Source organism: Aythya ferina (genome assembly GCF_964211825.1).
Source record: "Aythya ferina genome assembly, chromosome: 6".
Taxonomy (NCBI): Eukaryota; Metazoa; Chordata; class Aves; order Anseriformes; family Anatidae; genus Aythya; species Aythya ferina.
Window position 1 is genome coordinate 19,192,047 of NC_140303.1, and position 16,400 is coordinate 19,208,446.

Here is a 16,400-nt window from a genome sequence, read left to right on the forward strand (position 1 = left end):
TCGCGAAAAGCCCTGCTGCGAAAAGAAGGCGAATTTCGTCCTCTTTTTATATATATCGAAAAGAAATCGTTTTATTAAAGGCGGTTCAGGAACAGTTTGGCAACATCATTAACAGCTGGGAAGTTCAGCCCACATTTCCAACACAAAGTAAAAGCAGACTTTAAGACAAGAAGGGAAATAAAAATGGTTTATGGAGAAACAGTCTTACTGTATGTCTTACCCACATACACTGGTAATCAAAGTGTTTAGAGCAATAGGATATTATAATAAATAATACTAGTTCGGAACACACACATTTTAATAATTAAACGAGGCACATTAACAGAGAGGTACCGCTTCTCTCTCCTAGTAGTTGGCTAGCGTGTCTGCCCACCCTGTGTATATCATAACATGCACACTAGGTTTAAAATAACACAAACTCAGCAAAGTCCTAGCCTTTCGGCCCATATAAATTATGGCATCTTTTGAAACTAATCATTTATTGCTTCTGTCATTAACACCCGTTTAGTTTTGCAAATTAAAAGTTAGCAGTTGAGCTTCACTTCTCCGACCAGGAGTTTTTTTTAAGAGCCGTGGTGGGAGGAAGGCGAAGAGACCCGTGCTTTTCCGGGCACACAGGAGAGAGCAGGCCGGGCGCTTTTCGGGGCAGCCGCGCAGATTTACGCACACCTCTCGGAACCAGCTTCTCCCGGGCCGAGCCGAGCCGTGCCGGGCCGTGCCGGACCCCCCGGAGGCGCTCCACGCCGCGGCCGCGGAGCCCCGCGGAGAGCCTCCAACTGCGCGGCCGCGGAGCGCCGAAGCCTCCGGCTGAAAAACGAAAGCGCAGCCCTAAAAACCTGCGCGCCTCGGGAGGGAGATGGGCCTCAGCCCGGTGCCCCCGAGGAGCTCCCAGCGGGTTCTCCTCCGAAAAAGCCCCTCGAAACCCGACCGCGCACGTTACCGCTCCGCGCGGTGCACAGCTCCCTCCGGCTGCCGGCGTGCTCCGCGGGGGCTGGAAGCAGCTCGGCGCTGCACGGGTCCCGCTGCGGCTTTCTCGTGCTCTCCGACGGATATTTTTGTCCCTCGGCACGTTTTGAAGTTTACGGTAGCAAATCAAAACTGACACTTTTTGGCACTGGCTGTTGTTCAGAGACAAAAATTACAGACAACCCCCCATCCCCCAAGAGTTAAGCATTTAAGAAAGTTATAACTGTAACCGTTCAACGTATTTAAATTCGTTTATACTGGCCTAGAGGGAAGAACAGAAAATATAATTAATATTAATATTAATATTATTTTTTTTTTAAAAAAAGAAGAAACAGAACTATAAAGTCAAGGTTTGTCAGCGCTCCCTTCGACCGAGAGAAAAACGCTGACGTTCATGGAAATGGAAAACAATTCACAAAACTTCGCCACCGCTGGAAGGAGAAAAAAAAATTAAATATGTTTTCAAGTCTTTCCAAAAGTCTTTAGCTGGTCGTAAATTGAGTTTATATATCCATCATTGTCCGCAACTAATAGATCAAGAAACGTTGTCTTTCAGTTTGGAGACTATTTTCTTATCCTTCACCCTCCTGTTCTGAAACCAAATGGTAACTTGTCTCTCAGACAGGTTTGTGGCTGCGGATATCCTTCGCCTCTTGTCCTTGTTAATGAACTTGTTAATGGCATATTCATTCTCGAGTTCTTTAAGCTGGAGTTTTGTGTACGGCACTCGCTTCTTTCTCCCACGCCGGTAGACACACATATCTGGCTGGTTTAGTGCAACGTCCCCTATTGTAAAAGACATTATGTGAAAAATTAGAATTTTATTACAGGCGTTTAAAGCTTAACTGATACTTGTTGGGCACTGGTTTTCACGGGCAAATAAATAATGCCAGGCTGTTTACAGTTTATTATTATTTACACGGCCACATTATTTGCGCGTTAGTAAAGCACCGAAACCTTGATGGACTGTCATCACTTTTCAGGCATGCATCGCTAGCGAGCATGCAGGACGGCGGGGGCACTGGCTCGGGGGCTGAGAGCAGGTCGGTCCTGGCAGTGCACAGACATCCCTTTGGTGTGGGTTTGTTTGCATGTGGTTTGTGCCTGCGTGCCCTCGCTACTCGCAGTCTCTTAAGTGCTCTGGGGCCGGGTCAATCGCCAGCCGGAGAAGCGGAGAAGCGCAAGCCTTCAAGCCATCATCGTCCTGCAAACTGCAAACGTAAATACAAACCGAGGCCCCGTTAGGAGAAGCAGAAGAAGGAGCCCGAGGCCGCCCGGCGCCCGCGGGAAGGGGACGCGGGGCCCTGCTGCTAAGTGGCCGGGGGGCGCCGGGTCTGTCCCGCGGGGCGGAAAGCACGGGGGGAGCTTTCCTCGGGGCGGGTGGGGGGCAAGGAAGAAATCCGCCGTCCCCCCTCTCTCTCTCCGCTCTGTGCGTGGCTGTGCGGCGTGTCCAGCTCGCCAGGCCGCTCCTCAGCCCTGTGGGGGGGAGGGGACGGGCGGGCGGAGGAGTGCGGGGGGGTTCGGCTCAGCCCGGTTCTCTCCCTCTCGTACCTGGAAAGGACGATTTCCAAAAGTGTGAGCTCTGTGTCTGATCTTTGGCACAGTAAACCTGACTATTCCAGCCATTAGCCAGAGTCCAGGACTGATAGCCCTCCATTGATATGTATGTTTCGTGTCTCGGTTCCCCAGAGCCAAACGTTGAGACCATGTCTATGTACCCAGGAACGTGCTGGTAGGGGGTTGTATAGCCCTGGTAGAAGGACACTTCCTTCGCCCTGGAGGAGACTTCATTGGCGGGGACACTCGTGCTGGTCAGACTGGAGACGTCCATGTACTTTTCCACGGGAAAGCCGCCAATGGAGGCATGGGGGGGAGACTTCAGGGCGTTCTGCTGGATCCCAACCCCGTGGGACATCCTGCAGCTATAGTATCCATTGCCAAAGTGATACCCATAGCCGAGCGCGGGGGCGGCGGGCGGCGCGCCGGAGCCCGGGCAGTCCTTGGCCGGGGGGTCTGCCCGCGCCGCCGCCCCCGGCCGCTCCCCTCCGCCGCCGTAAGCGAACCCCGAGGCGGCGGCGGCGGCGGCGGCAGCGGCGGCCGCGCGGCCCGTGTGCGCCGCCCCGAAAACGGGCGAGGAGAGAAAATTACGGCACTGCCCGGGGGCGCCGCCGCCGCCGCCTCCGCCGCCACCGCCACCGCCTCCCCCGCCGCCGCCGCCGCCACCGCTGGTGTCGCCGCGCAGTCCGTCCATCTCCCAGCTCGCTGCCTTGCTCATGGCCTTGCACATCGCGGGCGGCGGCGCGGTCCCCGGCCGGGCATGGTGCAAATTGTTATTTGCCTCCAACAGGTTGGATCCTGGCGGTACGTTTATAAAAACGAAGTCCACGTTGGGGGGGGGCCGGGGGTGGGGGCGGCCGGCTCCAGATTAGTTTGCCGCAGCCCGGGGGGCTGCTCATAGGCTGCCGTCGGAGCATGTGACCGGCCCGCCGCCCGCACTGCCCCTTTCGCCGCGCAGCCCCCGGCCCGCACCGACGGCGCCCCCCCGACGCCGCGCTCCCGCCCCGCCGCGGCCCCGGCGCTGGGGAGGGGCCCGGCCGGGCGGGCGGCGGCGGCGATGCCCCTCCGCGCCGGCCTCGCCCCCGCCGCTTTCATCCCCCCGCCCGCCTCCCCGCCGCTTCAAAAGGGCCAGTGGTGGACCCTCGATCCTCTGCTGGCCCTTTCCAAGCCACGCGCCTCGGGGCTCTCCCCTCCCCGGTTGCCCGCAGCCCGGCGACCCTCGGCGTCCCCTCCCCGCGGCACAGCGAGACGTTCCCGAGCCCATTGTTGCGGCCGAGGTGGGGGGAGAAGCCGCCAGGGCCTCTGCTGCCCATCCTCCGGTCTTCCCTTCTCTCTCTCCTTCCCGGCTTTGGTGTAGGGTCCTACCCGCCTGCCCCACCGAGCTCTCGCCCGTGGCAGACCCTCCCCCCGACCCCTCACCCCTCGTCCCTTTGCTGCCAGCCGGCAGAGCCGCGGGGCGCGGAGCCTGGCGCTCCTTAGCCGTGGCTGCCCGTCTCCTCGCAGCGCCACCCGTGTGGCGGTGAGGCCGCCTGGTCAGGACAGCGGGCCCTAGCGCTGACGGCTGCTCGGGGGTGACTTTCCGACACTGGGGCAAATCCTCCTGCCGTGTCTCGCCGCTGTCCCGCTGAGTCGGGATGGAAGCCGCAGGAGTGCAAGAAGCCGGAAAGGGAGCGCGCTGCGAAGACGAGCCCCGGCCCCTGTGGGCCACGTCCCGCCGCTCTGCGGGCTCTTAACGCGCTCCCTCCCGGGCACAGGAACTACGAGACTCCGAAAAGGAGGCAGCCGGGCCTGACGGTGGCTCAGACCCGTCAGAGGCGAGGGGGAACCGCCGCAGAGCCGCCGCTCGTTGCCGGCACCGCGGCCGCCCCGGGCCCGAACTCCGCAGCCGGCCTGCGGTGGGGCCGAGCGGCGGCAGCCTCCAGGCCCGGGCTTGGTGGAGCTTTGTGGCCGCTGCAGTGACCCCCGGCAGCTTTTGGGAGCGGGGTGAGGAATGAAAGGGGCCGGCAGTCACAGCAATAACCGGATGGCAAGCACAAGTTCACGTTCATTAGCTCTACCCACTTGTAATTGCTGTTAATCTTTCGTAATCAGCCAAGAAGGCGAAGAAGCGAGCCAGGCGTGATTACGTGTCTCGCTCAGATTTACGCCAAGGCAGCATTCACTCTCAGGACACGAAGCCCCACGTAATTAGTAGGAAAGTTTGTGGAAGCACAAGTTTCTCATCCTTTTATGTCCCTGCACACAGCTTTCTAGTGAAACCATTGCTAAGACAAGTGAAGTCCCCAGGAACGATGGACTTTGTTTCTCTGGATATCTTTCCAGTTGCATTCCCATCTCCCGTTGTGTTTCTTCTTGTGACGAACTTTTATCTCCCTTCACATTTTTCATCAGGCCACCGAAAGAAAAAAACTCATAAAGCCAAATGTTTGGGGGCCGTTTGAGCTCTCTGACATCAAAGCAAACCCCAGTGCCGCCGCACGGACGCCCGGGGAGGACGGCAGCCCCGCCGAGCCCCCTGCTCCAGCGAGACCCCCTCGGTGGCCGGAGGAGCGGGGTCTTTGGGCGGGTTTATGACCAAGAAGTCATTAATGAGCCTTTTTGTGCGGGGTGTAGAAAACAGCACTGCCCTGCGCACAACCAAAATAACGAGCCCGGCAGCCGAGGTCGGAGCTTTGAGAGCATCCACGGTGTCCGCGGGGCAGGGCGCGCCCCACATCCCGGGGGCCGTGCGGCGGCCTCGGCCCGGGCTGCCCGTGGAGGCCGGACTTCTCCCGGCCTCGCTGCGGGACGGCCTCCCTCTGCCTGCCGGGGGCTCCGCGGGTGCCCAGTTCCACTCACACGCTGCACAGGAAACTGCGTAACACCCGAGCTGGGCAGCATCCCTACAGAAAGCGCTGTGCTCTCCTCCCGAAAGAAAAACACGATTCTTTTTCCCCCTGAAATTATATCATTTCCTCTAATACATTTGCTAGGATCTAACAGAGTTAGGAATCCACGCAAGCTTTTAGCACTGAATTTTAGTATTTGTTGTCTGTTCTTCCCCTATTGTTTCCCAGGAAAAAAAAAAAAAAAGACTCATTTTTTATCACCTTCCTTACTAGGATTTGCCGTTGGTAACTGTAACTTTAGAAGTCACTTCTCTTGTGCACGTTTGCTGCAGAACAATGTACATTTATACATTTACGCATAGCTGTCCAGGGAAACGGAGGATGCAAACGAAGAGAAAACTATCCATTTATATTTTCGACAAACTTTCCCCCATACCCACGGCTTTCCGTTGTTATCTTTTAACCTGGGTGGACTTTTAATGGCTGTAGAGGCGATCGTTTATTTTTTCCTAGTATTTTTTAAAAAATAAATAATAATAATAATTAAGCGCCAGTTGCGATAAATAAAAGATTTAACAGCAAGCAGGGGGAAAATTTTCAAACTATTTTTTCCCTCCAAATCCGTGCCACAGCGTCCCATCTCTTAATCTATTTCTGCTTTTAGAAAGTCCATTCCGAGGGTTAAAAAGTTGTCTTGGGACCCCCTGAGCACCGGCGGGTGCTGAACTTGAGCCTTGGGGTCACGACCGGCGCTGGCCGCCCTCCGATTCCCCCCTGTGCTCGGAGGCAGCACCGGGGGGACCCCGGCCTGGGACGAGCTCCTCGACCCGCCGCAGCTGCGGCTGAAGGGAACCACCAGCCGAGTGTCTTTCCGACCGCAGTAACACTTTAGCGTTTAAATTAAAATCTGTGCTCTCGCAGGGCCGGCCGTAGTGGACATCCCGCAACCATTAACCCCACAGAGCCGGAGTGTCGCAGCCCAGGGGCCGCGCCACTCGGGGATGCGCTGGGGTCGCCTCCTCCTCCTCCGCCGTCTCCCCGAGGGGCAGGGGCGGGCAGTGGGGCCGCGGGCCCCCGGCCGAGCCCCCCGACACCGCCCGCTCGGAGCGGCGGGGCTCGGCGGCCTCCGGCGGAGCCGGGTGCAGGCAGCGCTACCGCGTAGCTCCGCGCAGCGCCGCGCAGCGCCGCCAGGTGGCGCCGCTGCCCCTGCCGCCGCCCGCCGCGGGCGCTGCGCGGGGCGCTCCGCTCCGCCGGGCCCCCGGGGCAGCCCCAGCGCCGCCGACTGCTCGGACCCCCCAGCCCTAAAAAGCCCAGAGCGGCCACATTTCCGCCGTCCCCATCACCCCCCGAGCCCGGCACCCGCACCCCGGGCATCCCGCGGGGCTGGCCCCGGAGGCGCTGCGCGGCCGCGAATGTCCCGGTGGAGCTGCGCGCAGCCCCGGGGCCCGGCTGGCAGCCTGCCCCGCCGAGCAGGAGGCAGCAGCTTGCCCCTGTCCAGCTTCCCGAGCACCCCGTGACTGGCTAAAACCTGACCGAGATGCCGTTCGGTTGCCTTAATACGAACTGCGTTTCAATTAAGTTGTGATTTTTTTTTTTTCCGGCTAACGTTTAATAAAAGAGGACTGAAAATATTCTTTGATGCCTCGAGGAATAACTTTCAAGGTAAAAAGAAAAAGAAGTTTGGCCATAGGCCTGCGCAGCTCTTTAAACTTATAAGAACAACTGAGTAAACAGCGTCTGAAAAAACTTTGCATATTTCGGCAGTCTCTGTAACTTCCTCCCCGTTTGCCCACTAATGTCACTGTGATGCCGGAGGTCCTCTAGGCTGAGCGGCTGGTTTTGACGGACTATAGACATACGACGAAAGATTTTTCGGTTGTGCCATTGTTTGGGGAAAAAAAATATCCACAAACAAAACCAAACAAGAAAAACACTGATAAACATTGATTCAGTAAATACATCTGGTATGCTGGGAATATAAATATCGGATGACTAGTTTATTAGTGGGTTGAAGGTTTAACTGATTAACTGCACCGGGGAACGTTTTTCTTGCCCAACATCTTAGTGGAAGATTATTAAGGTCCTTTATGGCATGCTATTTCCCTTGCATAGGAATGCAGCTACGACTTGAGATATTTCGGACATAAACTAAGGAATCAGAATTATTTAAAAGGTGCAAAACACAAACCAACACTAATAAAGATCACTCACAGCCGCACTTGCGCGTAGCCTGCTCTTCTCACACCGGGACCTTTCAGACAGCCTGCCCCCAAGCAGCATAGCACTAAAGGCGTGTCCCGTCCCCCCCCCCATGCCGCGGTGACCCCCCGGAGCCCCGGGTCGTGCCGCGCTGGGCTGCGCGCCCCCGCCACCGCGCCGGGGATGTGGCTGCGCCTTCCGAGAGGCCGGGGGAAGATGCTCGCCCTGCTACAGCGTTTAAGAAAACAGACGAGGGCGCCAAACGACAGCAATAAACCCCGCCGCAGGCTTCCGCTCCGCCGGCGCGGCCGGGCCGCCGGGGCCTCGGGCAGCTGCGGGGGGAGCGGGGGCTCCGGCACCCCGGTACCGGCGGCTCCGCCCGCCCCGGTTCGCAGCTCCCCGACACCGGTGCGGTGTGACCGCGGTGGATGGCAGCCGGGGCGGGGGATAGCCGCGGGGACACCCCCGTGCCCGCCGGCAGGACCGGCAGCGCAGTGTCGGGGTCCCGGTGCCCGGTGCGGGGGCTGCCCGGTGCCCCGCCGCCCCGGCCCGCACCGCCGCCGCGCCCGCGGGCAAGGAAAAGTTGATATTTACTTTTGTCTGGTTTTGGAGCTGTAAAACGCAGGACACCACACTGCAGTCTAAATTCACATTTCAAAGGGCTGACATAAAACGCTCATTAATGGAAGGCTGGATTTTGCAAACAACGCCTAGAATGTTTCCTAAATATTTCGTGGAATGTTTAGGGAGACTTTAACACGTTATTAAAAAAAAAAAAAAAAATCTGACAAGTATCCCATTTTCGAGCTATGAATCATGCGCAAGAGCACAAGAACTTAGGAGATGTGTGTGACTAACATTAGCGGGAACAGCTCTCCTCGAAAAAAAATCGACCCCGCTTTTAATCACAGGAAACGTTGGGGTGTTTCTCCGGGCGATCAAAACTCTCGGGTTCTCAGGGTCTAAATACTAGATGATGTGGGTGAAAAAAAATCACGGCGAGAATAAAGGCTGGGCAGCTACTGAAGAGCACTCCAGAGATGCTAACGACAAAGGATTTATCTTCGTTTAAATGGTTGCCATCAGCGTCATTATTACTAGCAAAGTTATCACTGAAGGGAGACTTTCCGACTGTCACGTCTGCCGAGCGTGGTAGCCCGTGTCCCCTGCAGCGCCCAGACGCTGCACTCCACATCACCCGGAAAAGAGCGGAGGGATGAGCTAACCGAGCCACAGGTAACTTTGGAGACAGGGGGTTGGAGGTGATATCCCGGCTGCTTCCATGCCTGCAGACAATAAAGCCGCGTATCGCCTATTTCTATCACTTCTGATAATAATACTTTTAAGTGGGGAGACTTTATTGGCGGTGGGGAGGGAAGAAGGAAAGGGATGGAAAGAGAAACCTGCCGCCAGGATGAGATGGCACGACGGCGGGGTGTTTTAAATCATGGACGCATTTAATGCCCTTCGGTTCTTCTCCCCGCTAGAAGAGCGTACGAGAGAGAGCATTGTCCCAGAAGGGGAGAAAAATCGCAGGCTAGCTTCGTAGAGAAACGAGATTTCAGAAAGTAGAAAGGAGATCGTGTTTAAGGTCGCAACGAATGAAAGATATTAGAAACCAGGAATTCTAATTCCTATTTCAATTTCCAGGCGACTGCTGTAGGTCCGCTTGAACCGGCGTGTGCCGGCAGCAGCGGGCTTATAAAGTCTCAGTGTAGGGTTCGCGAGTGTGAAGGATGCGCGGGGGTGCTGGAGTAATTCCTAAATAAAAGTACTAATGCAGTCGGAAAAATGGGAGGGAAGAGTAAATAGATGTCAGCGGCAGGGGATTCTCGGTCCATCGCTCCTCTCCCAACGTTTCCTCGCGTTGCGATCTAAAATCCGCCGTAGAGATAATAATAAAGAAAAGCGTTATCTAATATTTAGCATGTAGTTCTGTCCGAGGACAAATGAGAAAGAAGCTGCATCATTAGGACCTAAAAGGCAACAAAACAAAAATCAGAGCATAATGATGCACCTAAATGAAGGGGGAAATGTTGCACAGCTCATTTTATTAATCAGACTGTCAATTTCACCCCAGAGGCCAAACCCCAGAGCAATTCAAGCAAGATCTGATCAAGCTAAGGACAAGAGCTTTACTCCTCACTTCTTGTCTTTCTTTCTTTCCACCTGGATATATTTGTCTGCTCAGAAGCCGCCTTCATTATCCACTGACAGGAGCTTGTATTTATTTGCTTATAAACCTGTTACAATAAATGATTATTCGAACAGCGTCATTCGTACCTTAATGACGAGCACTACTTTTTGATGAATGACATTTCGGGCTAGAAAGGATGTATGGGTCATTTTGACCAGTCATTCCCTCGCTTTGGCATCCCACAATTTTTACGCCTCCCTCAAAAAGAGATAATAATATTTAGAGACACTTGCCGGGCTGAATGTGAATTAGCCCCTGCTGCAGCTCATCATTAGTACAGGACCAGCCCTGCAACTTTGACATTTTTTATAAAGCTGAGATGATGGAAAGAATAAGAAAAGAGATGATCCTGATGGAGAGAGGACTGCACAGCCCTACAGCTGGCAAAAGGCTCTCGAATTTGTCAGACTCAGCTGGAAATGCGGTGCTGGAGGCCCTTGAAAATTCTCAGCACAGTGGTCGCCTCAGCCCGAGACTAACTTCCGCCTCCCTGCACAGCGCGATAGGGGACATCTCCGCCAAAGGCAAATTCGAAATAGACACTTTATTCAATCTTCAGCACCCGAGCAGCGAAAGCGCCGTCTCGTCCGAAATCCCGCCGTCGGAAAGCAGGAAGAAAATCAGCCTTTATTCGGAAGTTGCTCAAGAGGCAGATATGAACAGTGATGTGGAGGTGGGCTGCTCCGCACTCCGCTCCCCGGCCAGCCTGACTTCCTCCCAGCTGAAGGAAAACAGTAACAAAGGTAACTCTTCGTTTCTCATCTCCATCTAAGCCCTGCGCTTTGCCAACCGGGTTTAAAAAGCCAAGCGAACCCACCGACACCGCCAAAGTTGCTCGCCTCTGCAAACGGCGCTCTCTCTTCTGCCGAGACAGAGCTGGAGGCTGTAAAATATTATTGTGATTGCTGCGCTATCCCGATAGCCGGGACACTGCCCGGGCAGCTCCTCTGCGGGTGCGTGCGTGTGTGTGCGTGCCCAGATTCATCTGTATGTAGCTAGATATCCAGAATAGCTGTGGGCACGAACATCCACCCACCTGGATTTAGGGGAACCTTTGTCCTTATTTTTTCTCGCGCTCTTGGAGCCCTCTGCGTCCCTCAAGCCGTGTATATGTGTGTGTGTATACATACATACATAGATTAAATTAGAGAGAGAGGTAGAAGGGTGAGGAAACTGTCCGTATTTGTCTGCGTTTGTCCTTCTCTGTTTATATGCAACGTGTCATCCCGTGTCCATTTAAGAGTAATTGGGCATTGTTCACTTTTACTCTGTTTATAACAGAGGAGCTGGAACAGCCCTGTCTCGTTCCTGCTTTGCGGGGCATAGTGATGGACGATGGCTGTTATTATCGCTGTAACTGGGGAGGGGGGGCGGGAGCCAGGTGAGCGGTGGATTTCCTAGGGGCCACAGTGCATGCCTTTTCTCCCAAATGTGCCAAAGAAAGGAAGGGATCCTCGACGGAACGCGCGAGAAAAATTGGCGCTGGGGCTGCTCAGACTCGGTTCGTCTCAAACGAAACCGAACTCTTCCAAGAGCGAAAGGCGAGAGGAGAGCCCAGGGTTCCTGGCAGCCCGGCCGAGTCCCCGCACACCCTTCCCGGGGCTCGGCGGCTTCGGGCGCTGCCGCTTTGTAGCCACACAAACCTCCCGGTTTGCCCGCACTAAGGCGGCTCTGTGACAAAAAATAATAATAATTAAAAAAAAAAAAAGGAAAGAAAGAAAGAAAAAAGACTAAAAAATATCCCCCCCCCTCCCCAAAAAAAAAAAAAAAAAAAAAAAAGGAAGGAAGGAAGCAAGGAAAAAGCCCACCCCAGACCCAAGCGTATCGATCCTATGAAGGGCAGCAATTTGTCCGGGTGACAGCTCGCGGGAAGGCCGGGCGGGCCGGGGCTGCCCCCGGCCTCTCTGACGGTGCGCTCGCCCCGCAGGCTACGCGGAGAGCAGCCCCGCGCCCAGCGCCCCCGCCGCCGCCGCCGCCCCCGCCGCCGGCCTGGGCAGCCTGCACAGCACCAGCGCGCTGGGCGGCTCGGCGGCGGGGGCCGACCAGGTGCGGAGGTACCGAACCGCCTTCACCCGCGAGCAGATCGCCCGCCTGGAGAAGGAGTTTTACCGGGAGAACTACGTGTCGCGGCCGCGGCGCTGCGAGCTGGCTGCCGCCCTCAACCTCCCCGAGACCACCATCAAGGTACGGCGCGCCCCGCTCCTCAAACTTGCCGCTTGCCTTGGCTTTATTTTTAGTTTCCTCGGCGGATTTTATTGAGCTAGCGCGTTTCCTAAGGAGGAGAGGGGAGAGAAAATAAACGCAGCTGGTACCCGGGGCGGGGAGGGGGGAAGAGGCAGAGGGACGAGCGCGTCAGTACCGGAGGTCACGGTCCTCCGTGGAGGGGGAGGGGAGGGCTCGGAGGGAAAACGTTTGCTGCGGATCGAAGGGATCCTCCCCGGGCACAGGCTCAGCCGGCTGCTGCGGGCTGGCGAGGGACGGAGGCGTCGGTGCCCGCCGGTGCCTCGGCCGGGGAGGCTGGGAGCGGGCCGGGAGCGGGCCGCGGGCTGCGGGCTGGGGGCTGCGGGCTGTGGAGCGGAGCTGAGGCCGCGCTGTGCTTGTGTCCCCGCCAGGTGTGGTTCCAGAACCGGCGCATGAAGGACAAGCGGCAGCGCCTGGCCATGTCGTGGCCCCACCCGGCCGACCCCAGCTTCTACACCTACATGATGACCCACGCGGCCGCCACGGGCAGCCTGCCCTACCCCTTCCACTCGCACGTCCCTCTCCACTACTACCCGCACGTCGGGGTCACCGCCGCCGCCGCCGCTGCCGCCGCCTCGGGCGCCGCCGCCGCGCCCTTCGCCACCTCCATCCGCCCGCTGGACACCTTCCGCGCCCTCTCGCACCCCTACTCGCGCCCGGAGCTGCTCTGCAGCTTCCGACACCCCGGCCTCTACCAGGCGCCGGCCGCCGCCGCCGCCGGCCTCAACAGCAGCGCGGCCGCCTCGGCGGCGGCGGCGGCGGCGGCAGCTGCGGCGGCGGCGGCGGGGTCGGGGCCGCCGGGGGGCTCGGCGCCCTGCTCCTGCCTCAGCTGCCACAGCAGCCAGACGGCGGCGGCGGCGGCGGCGGCAGCCTCGGCGCTGGGCTCGCGGGGCGCCGCCGCCGCCGACTTCCCGTGCACCGCGGCCGCGCAGCGCTCCGAGAGCGGCTTCCTGCCCTACTCGGCCGCCGTGCTCAGCAAGGCCGCCGTCGCCTCGCCGGACCAGCGGGAGGAGGCGCCGCTCACCAGATAACTACCCCGGCCCGCGCCCGGGGCAGGGGGCGTTTTGTAGGGGGGCGGGAGGGCGGCGGCGGCGGCTCGGGGCCGGGGGGCGCCCCGGGCCCGGCCGCCGGTTCCCCCGGCGTGGCTGGCGCTGACCGCCCCGTCGCGGCGGGGAGCGGGACCCGGCGGAGAGGGCGCTCCGCGTCCCTGCGCCCCCGCGGAGGCGCCCCCGAGGAGGCGCCCCCGAGGTGCGCGGAGCGGCCCCGCGCCGCCCGACGGCCGGCCTGGTGGGGCCGCGGGCCGCCGGGGGAGGGGGCCGGTCCGAGGGAAGGTGTTTGTGTTCCTTTCTTACATTCTTTCCCCCACTTTTTATTATTATTATTATTATTATTATTTTGGTCTGAGTTGGAATAAATGGGAAATGTCTCGCGTATTTTACGCACGGAAAGCGGTAGCTAATGAGGCTGCTGCGACGGGCCAGTAACGGGAAGGGAGGTGGGAGATTGACAGCATTGGGAGAGGCATTTTTTAAGCTCGTGCTTTCCAGCTACCATAGCCCACGCAATCTGGGAAATACTTGAATCTCTCTAGGTGTAGGATGTTGTCCTGAAGCATTTACCTTACAGACACTTTGCTAAATTTGATTTTTTTCTCTTAGCGTGTTTCTCTTCTTTCGGTAAAACGGCTCTCGGATTTATTTCTCACACATCTCTGTCGCGCCTTTGCCTCTGAAAAGCCACCGCTGGGTAACTGAGACCTGCTATACCAAACCACTGCTACTGGAGGGACTTCCTTGAACTTGAAGAAAGGCACATCAAAAACCACCAGTGTTACTGCCATGTCAATTTTGATGCTAATAATGTGCAGATTATGACGAAAATTGCCAATCATGTTCTCTGATGGACCTCCTTTGAATGTGGAATTGGAAAAAAGTTCCCCGCACAGAGACCTGCTGTCAAGTACTAACAACCCGCTAAGGGAAGTCATTAGAAGAGACAGATAAGAGACTTGGTACATAAAACATTGTTCTTGGTGCATAGAATGTATGTTATTTAATGTTATATCTGTTACCTGAAGTGATTTCGCACAAGAAAGCCACTTTCTTATCATCTCAATTGCCAATTTTCATTTTGGTAACTTGGACGCCCCGGGTAGACTTTTCTCTGTTAAGTTGATATTCTACCAATGTGAAGAGCCTCATTAAATCAAACCCAGATATTTCCATAATGCTCCCTACAGAGCCACTTCACTCTTCACATAATGAGATTTTTCTGAAGAGTTGAAGCCCTCATCTAACTTGCTATTGCTTGTTTAGGCCCTGTGTGAATGTGAACACACACACACACGTACGCTCTCTCTCTCACACACACAAAAGTCTATTATATATTTCGAAAAAGTGTCCTGAAATACTTCTATTTTTAAGACACTGGATTTTTTTTTTCATATTCTAATAATGAACTTTCAGGAAACGATTTTAAAGGCTATGCTGTTTTGTTCAGTGAACATAAATCGTAGTGATTTTTTTTTTTTTTTGGTCAAACGGGACAGATTTCTTGGGTAGGGGTAGGGAAGGGCTAAGTAAGAAAAATCCCAAGGCTTCTGGAGTGGATATCTGACAAGATGTGTACATTTACGGTTTAGAGAACTTTAAAGTGCGCTAGAAGATACCTAACCCATCAATCTCTCATTTTGTAAAGAACAAATAGCAAGACTACTTATGTAAAAATATTGATTATACCAGCTGTTGTTCACTGAGTTTACATTTAAATTTTTTATTAATATATAATTTAAGGCTAAAGAAACTAGACCAAAACGTAGCACTCTTTTACCAGCTTAACCTTTTCGATTGTTGGAATCATTTGTTATGATCGCGCAAGTATTGGATGTATATACGACGATTTTGGCAATAATGTTTACATTTTTCCAAAATATATATATATGTCTATGAAATGATCGATGAGGACGCTGGTTGGTAAAATTAACATAAATTCGTTTTATGTTAGGTCCGTTGGACCTGGTTATTATATGAAACTGTAAATAAAGTCTTTGTGCTTTAAATATTGCTGGCTGTACGAACTCACTGTAAAATATTTTACAAATGTGCAATAATTATAAAGCTTTGTATATTACGTTATTTATTGTGTTTGGTCATGTAAAATAAATGTTATTTAAATCAAAGCGAGGTTATTTGTTTAAGAGGCTGCAAAACATTGCGTACTGATGTTTGTTTTTAAATATGGCATCCAGGGTTATGAGAACTTCTTAAAACAACATATTTAAATGCCTTTTAATACACATATCAGATGGATTAATTCATACTAATCAGTATTTTTACTGCGAATGCTGTGCATTACTCATGTTTATAGCAGATGTGTAATAAGTCCAAACATTGGTTTAACATTAATTGGCTGGCTAAACAGATGTATGTTTACAAATATTCTATAGATATTCTATAAGGAAAACGACGAAGAGGAATTATTTCGTCCACTCTTTATGCTTTTGTCCGTTTCTGGGCTTCCCATTTAGATGAGAAAATATTAATCGTCCTTCATTTCGGGAAAGGTGTGCTTTTAATCTCGTGTCGAAAAGGCACCCAACAAAATCCTCGGGCTTTTTTTAGCGCCGAGCGCTCTTTCCATTTGTCAGGCAAAATGATGCTGCGACTCTTTCTCGGAACAAAACCTGCAAACGCGGCAAAGATTTTCAGACCTGTTTCTTCTTTTCTCTCCCCCACACCCTTCGCGCTTATCCCAACTGTTCGTATATTTACAGATCGGCCGTAAAATCGATATTTCGATGGAAAAATGCAAGAGTCAATGGTGTGTGCAAAGCAGTCTATTTCTATTCGATTTGAAAACCAAGATGTCCCCTCCACGAAATTTTCTTTCACCAACTGCTCACCCTGGCATTAATTACAACGACGTGGAAACTACTGGGAATACGAAGGCTGCTATCACAAGCCATTTTGGCCCTGTAATTTACCATTATTATTGCATTAGCTCTAAATGATACAAGCTGATACTGTCTTTAATTGCAGTTTGGTTAAATATATACTGGAGCGATCCCTGGGGCTTTTCTTAGATTTCTTTTTTCTTTCTTTCTTTTTTTTTTTTTTTTTTCCCCTTCTTCTTCTTCTCTCTTTTTCTCTTTCTTTTTTTTTTTTTCTTTTTCTTTTTTTCTTTTATTTTCTTGAACGCCCCCCCCATTAAAGAAATACGATTATAGTTGCACATTTGGACTGGTGATGTATCACTCTGCTTTTCTGTGCTCTTTGCTAACGCGGGGGTTGTAACCCTTAAAAACAAAAGCATTGAGATAGATGGGAAAGCAAACAGGAAAAGACAGTGGCCAAAAAACCCCTGTCCAAAATAACAGCATATTTTTTGTCTCTAGTGTGCAAAGAATGAAAAAA

The 16,400-nt window shown here is 54.1% G+C and overlaps 2 protein-coding genes across 2 annotated transcripts; one reads left to right on the top strand and one right to left on the bottom strand.

The window, feature by feature from the left end:
• Nucleotides 1-1,501: 1,501 nt before the first annotated feature.
• Nucleotides 1,502-3,253, bottom strand: HOXD13 (homeobox D13; the record flags this gene model as incomplete). Its single annotated transcript, XM_084523044.1, has 2 exons — nt 1,502-1,752; nt 2,518-3,253. The coding sequence occupies 2 exons, from the start codon at nt 3,251-3,253 to the stop codon at nt 1,502-1,504; spliced, it is 987 nt and encodes a 328-aa protein (XP_084379170.1).
• A 6,813-nt stretch (nt 3,254-10,066) lies between these two features.
• EVX2 (even-skipped homeobox 2) lies at nt 10,067-13,019 on the top strand (the record flags this gene model as incomplete). The annotated part of the gene is made up of 3 exons (XM_084523094.1): nt 10,067-10,490; nt 11,675-11,931; nt 12,360-13,019. 3 exons carry the CDS (start codon nt 10,067-10,069, stop codon nt 13,017-13,019), a joined length of 1,341 nt encoding a protein of 446 aa, XP_084379220.1.
• Nucleotides 13,020-16,400: the final 3,381 nt, after the last annotated feature.